We start from the raw sequence: 4,161 nt of genomic DNA, 5'->3' as shown, positions 1-4,161 counted from the left end.
TGGTCCCTTGACTATAGCAAAATTACCAATTTAGTCCTGATTTAACGGATCTTTAACGGAAAAATAAACGGAGGACCAAATTGGTTAACTTTTTCAAAGTCAAGAGACTTAATTGGTCACGAAAAATTGTCGAGGACCAAATTGGTAATTTCACAATAGTCGAGGGACCATTTTGGTAATAAACTCTTAAGTCTATGCGGGATGGGAGGATTTGGGGTTTTCACTTTTCAAAGCAGAGTAATAGAATGTATATTTTAGCCGTTTAAAAAGCAAAGCCTCTACCATACAACAAACAGCAAACAGTGACTGAAATCTGTAGCCTAAGTTACAACAACAACCTGATTGTTATTCAATGTCATCAATCCAGTCACCATAAATTTTACTAATTTTATCGGGTCCTTTCCATTTCTGAATGGGCCTTTCTCCGGTCCTCTGAGATATGCTGCAGGATGACCTTTGTATTGGAACGCCCAAACCCAAATGATAAACATCTCCGTGGGGGGCCGATATGGCTGACACTGCTGCCGTGTTTTCTGTTACCCCTCCCAGATTTATATTAGAAGGAGCTGATGGAGAATCTTTGCCTTCGCCCTCTGCAAGACCTCCCCCGAACTTGTGCAGTTCTGTCAACACACACAACAGTTAGTGCAAATAATAATGTAAACTTCCGCCCGTAAGGGTAGCCCAAGTGGTAAGAGAGTTACACCTGCAGCCGAGAGGTCGTGGGTTCGAACCTCAAGCCCTTGGGTTTGAGCCGGTCAGCTATGGGTAACCTAGGCTGGTTTACCTCCTTGTGATCCTTTGCCGGCTAGGTCACAAGGCGAGGGCTTTACTCACATACTCACACAGTGAGGAGTGAGGTTTACCTCGTTAATCCAAAAAAAAAAAATAATGTAAACTTCCAACATACTTCCAACATTAAGGTCTTGCCAAACTGGAGAAATGAAATCTACAGTATCCTTGAGAGTTTTAACAGAACCTTGAAAAAGAGGATCATAAAAACCACTTCTGTAACTTACAGATACTGCCTAGCCTAGTTTAGCAGCCATTACCACAAAAAAAATTGACCACATTGACCTTAGCTGAAACAGAAGTTGAACTAGAGATAGAGAAACAATAACTGACACAAATCTTGGAAGCATTCTTATACCTGAAAATTAGTGTAAAAGAAAAAATGGATTCATGAAATTTGTTGCTACAGGTTTTTGAAATCATGGAACTATTACTCCAAATTCACAACTACCATCCGTTATGGCATTAGTCCTAGGTTCATATATATATATATATATATATATATATATATATATATATATATATATGTATATATATATGAACCTAGGACTAATGCCATGAAAGGTGAGCAGTTTACGATTAAGCTAAAATCCTAGTACTTGCCCTCTTTCTACTTGCCTCATCACTCCCCTTTCTACTTGTACAACTTAAATTCCTAAAAATATAGATTTCAGTGTACTATCTCAAAGATAAGCCTTATTCTATGCTTTAACTATCAAGAAAATATAAAAGGTAAAAGGAAAAAAGGAACCTTGTTCCATACTAAACCTGCTCAGACTTTTGAATCGTGGTTACAAAATAACAATGTAATACAACCAGATAGCAGGACTAATTTGTTTGTAAAATATCATGCAATCCATTATGTACAGGGTAAAAGAGACAATCTCAAACATGACTTATTAGCATAATCATCAGCCAAACTGATATGAGTAGAAACATTAGGTGAAATGAAATTCCACTTTTGGTTTGTTGACTATATTGGTATTTTTATTTTTTGGCCATTTAATTTGATTTGTTCCACTTTTAGTCCTCAACTTTAAGAAATGTTTCACTTTTAATCCTAAATACCAAAAGAGACCTTACTTTGTGGAAACTTCACCAACACATATTTAAGGGCATTTTGGACTAACAGTGGGATGATTGTTAAAGTTGAGGACAAATGTGGAATAAACACAAATAATAATAAACTTAACTAAATAAATGCCCACCTTAGTATGGTGTATTCTAAGCATTAACTGTCCTATATGTTCTAGCAAAAGACTAAACTACTTGGGGTAACTTCATGGCCATTTTAGAGTAACTTACACGTGTTGATTGTTACCTTCCGGAACTGAAATTCCATTCTATAAGCAGGCATCCTAGCATCCCTAATATTCTTCATGGTATCATTTCAGACACCTTATCTGTGCCTTTGTTACTCATACAGTATTTCCGGTTTAAAAAAACAAGGACAGCTGGCTCAAATGTGCCCACACACCAGTTGCCACCACTTAAAAAAATGCCCGCTTCAGTTTTTAAGAAAAAAACATGAAATTGGGTCAAGGTCACTCAAATGGATTATAATGCACATCGGCCAAACCACACTAAAAGATTGAATCCAATCAATTACTTAGTCTAAACTATGGCCTTATAGACCCATATGTTTTCTCTTATATTTTCAATGTGGGACTCTTAACAAAATTTGTAAAGGACTCAAACATGTACTATGAAACTAGCATATGTAATAAGTTCTATATGCTAGTTATGCAGACATTAGATGATTTAACAGCTCATTCTCATAACTCAACCACACACTATATATGATGATTTACTGAGTTCAAAAATGTTTTCTCTTATATTTTCAATGTGGGACTCTTAACAAAATTTGTAAAGGACTCAAACCTGTACTATGTAACTAGCATATGTAATAAGTTCTATATGCTTGTTATGCAGACATTAGATGATTTAACAGCTCATTCTCATAACTCAACCACACACTATATATGATGATTTACTGAGTTCAAAAACAGAGACAGTTTCCAATTAAATGAAAGAGAGAAATTAATGAAACATTGGATATGAAAAATGAAAGGAAAGCTCTGAATAGCTGCTAATCATCATAGTTTAGCATTCTCACGATAACAATTGAAATGATGAATTATGCCAAAATAAGAAAGATTTAGCCTTACCTTCTGCTCCATGAGCAAAATGGCACTTGCTGCCAAATGGGCAATAGCCTGTTGTTTCCCACTTATTACAAATTCTAGTCTTCCAGTTGGAAGGCTTTTGGTTTGCCGCGGTTGCACTGTTACCAAATCCGGGACCAGCAGTTGGAGTCACACTTATGGCAACACTTTCACGAGCCCGAGATTGTTCATCGTGAAGGAAGGCACAACTATCTCCATACGGACAACCTTCTTCGGTGTAGAACTTCTTGCAGTGCCTTCCTTTGTAAGACCTCTGGGTCTCACTGCGTAAATCGGGAGAACTCATGGTTGGAATCTGGTGCTCCTCTCTGGGTGGTTCCACCACCACTCCTCCTCCAAGTTCACTCTCATGAGCAGCAACAATCTCTTGCCAATTAGGAGGAGGTTTGCGGAGCTCTTCTATTCCATGAGCAAAATTACAATTAGTAATATAAGGGCAGACACCAGCTCGAAACTTGCAACACAGTTTAGTCTTGAAAAACATCTTTCCAATTGCCTTGGATCGAGTAGGGACTATGACATGGGCGTCTCCGCCCTGTGAGTTGCGGGATCTCTTGTTTGGAGGCTCACCCCCAGAGTGATTTTGAGAGAGCCGACCATCAAGGCCAGAGTTTGAAGGGGTTTCAACAGAGGAACCCGGGTTCCAGGCATTATAGTCATCCTCAGTAGCCCAAACACCCTGGTCCATGGAGCCAGGAATCCCCCAATTGTCAAACCCACCACTCATCTCAACGTCATCAGAGCCGGAGAGCACATTTCCACCGGCAACTGTTTCCCCAATGAAATCCATGAACACAAAAAACCACACCAAGTTTTCAAAACCAACTTATGCAGGAGAAATATACACTCACATACATAAACTACAACATAACCAACCCTACACTATCCATCTATAGAAGCAAAAATCCAACCTCTTGCTATATGCTGACCTGAACTGAACTGAACTGAACACTTCAACTCCAAAATCCAACTTTATTTCTAAATTACAGAAATTCTACCAAGAACCAAGCTTACTGCATCCTCACCCTTCTAACAAGAAAGTAACCCTAATTTCAAACTTCGAAACTCCGAGACCCTGAACAAAAACATAATTTGAAAACCCAAATTTTTTAAAATTTCAAGAAACCACAAACCCTGAAGAAGCGAAATGCAGAGAACATAAAAAAAAAAAAAAAAAAAAAAA

The 4,161-nt window shown here is 38.0% G+C and overlaps 1 protein-coding gene across 1 annotated transcript; it reads right to left on the bottom strand.

Annotated features, from left to right (window-relative positions):
- Nucleotides 1–224: 224 nt before the first annotated feature.
- LOC116011754 (zinc finger CCCH domain-containing protein 56-like) lies at nucleotides 225–4,155 on the bottom strand. Its single transcript, XM_031251157.1, has 2 exons — nucleotides 2,961–4,155; nucleotides 225–623 (listed from the first exon to the last, which is right to left on the bottom strand). The coding sequence occupies exons 1-2, from the start codon at nucleotides 3,766–3,768 to the stop codon at nucleotides 346–348; spliced, it is 1,086 nt and encodes a 361-aa protein (XP_031107017.1). The 5' UTR covers nucleotides 3,769–4,155; the 3' UTR covers nucleotides 225–345.
- Between the last annotated feature and the right edge of the window lie 6 nt (nucleotides 4,156–4,161).

The sequence above is a fragment of the Ipomoea triloba genome, chromosome 3 (genome assembly GCF_003576645.1).
Source record: "Ipomoea triloba cultivar NCNSP0323 chromosome 3, ASM357664v1".
Taxonomy (NCBI): Eukaryota; Viridiplantae; Streptophyta; class Magnoliopsida; order Solanales; family Convolvulaceae; genus Ipomoea; species Ipomoea triloba.
This window is presented reverse-complemented; position numbering and strand designations above follow the sequence as displayed.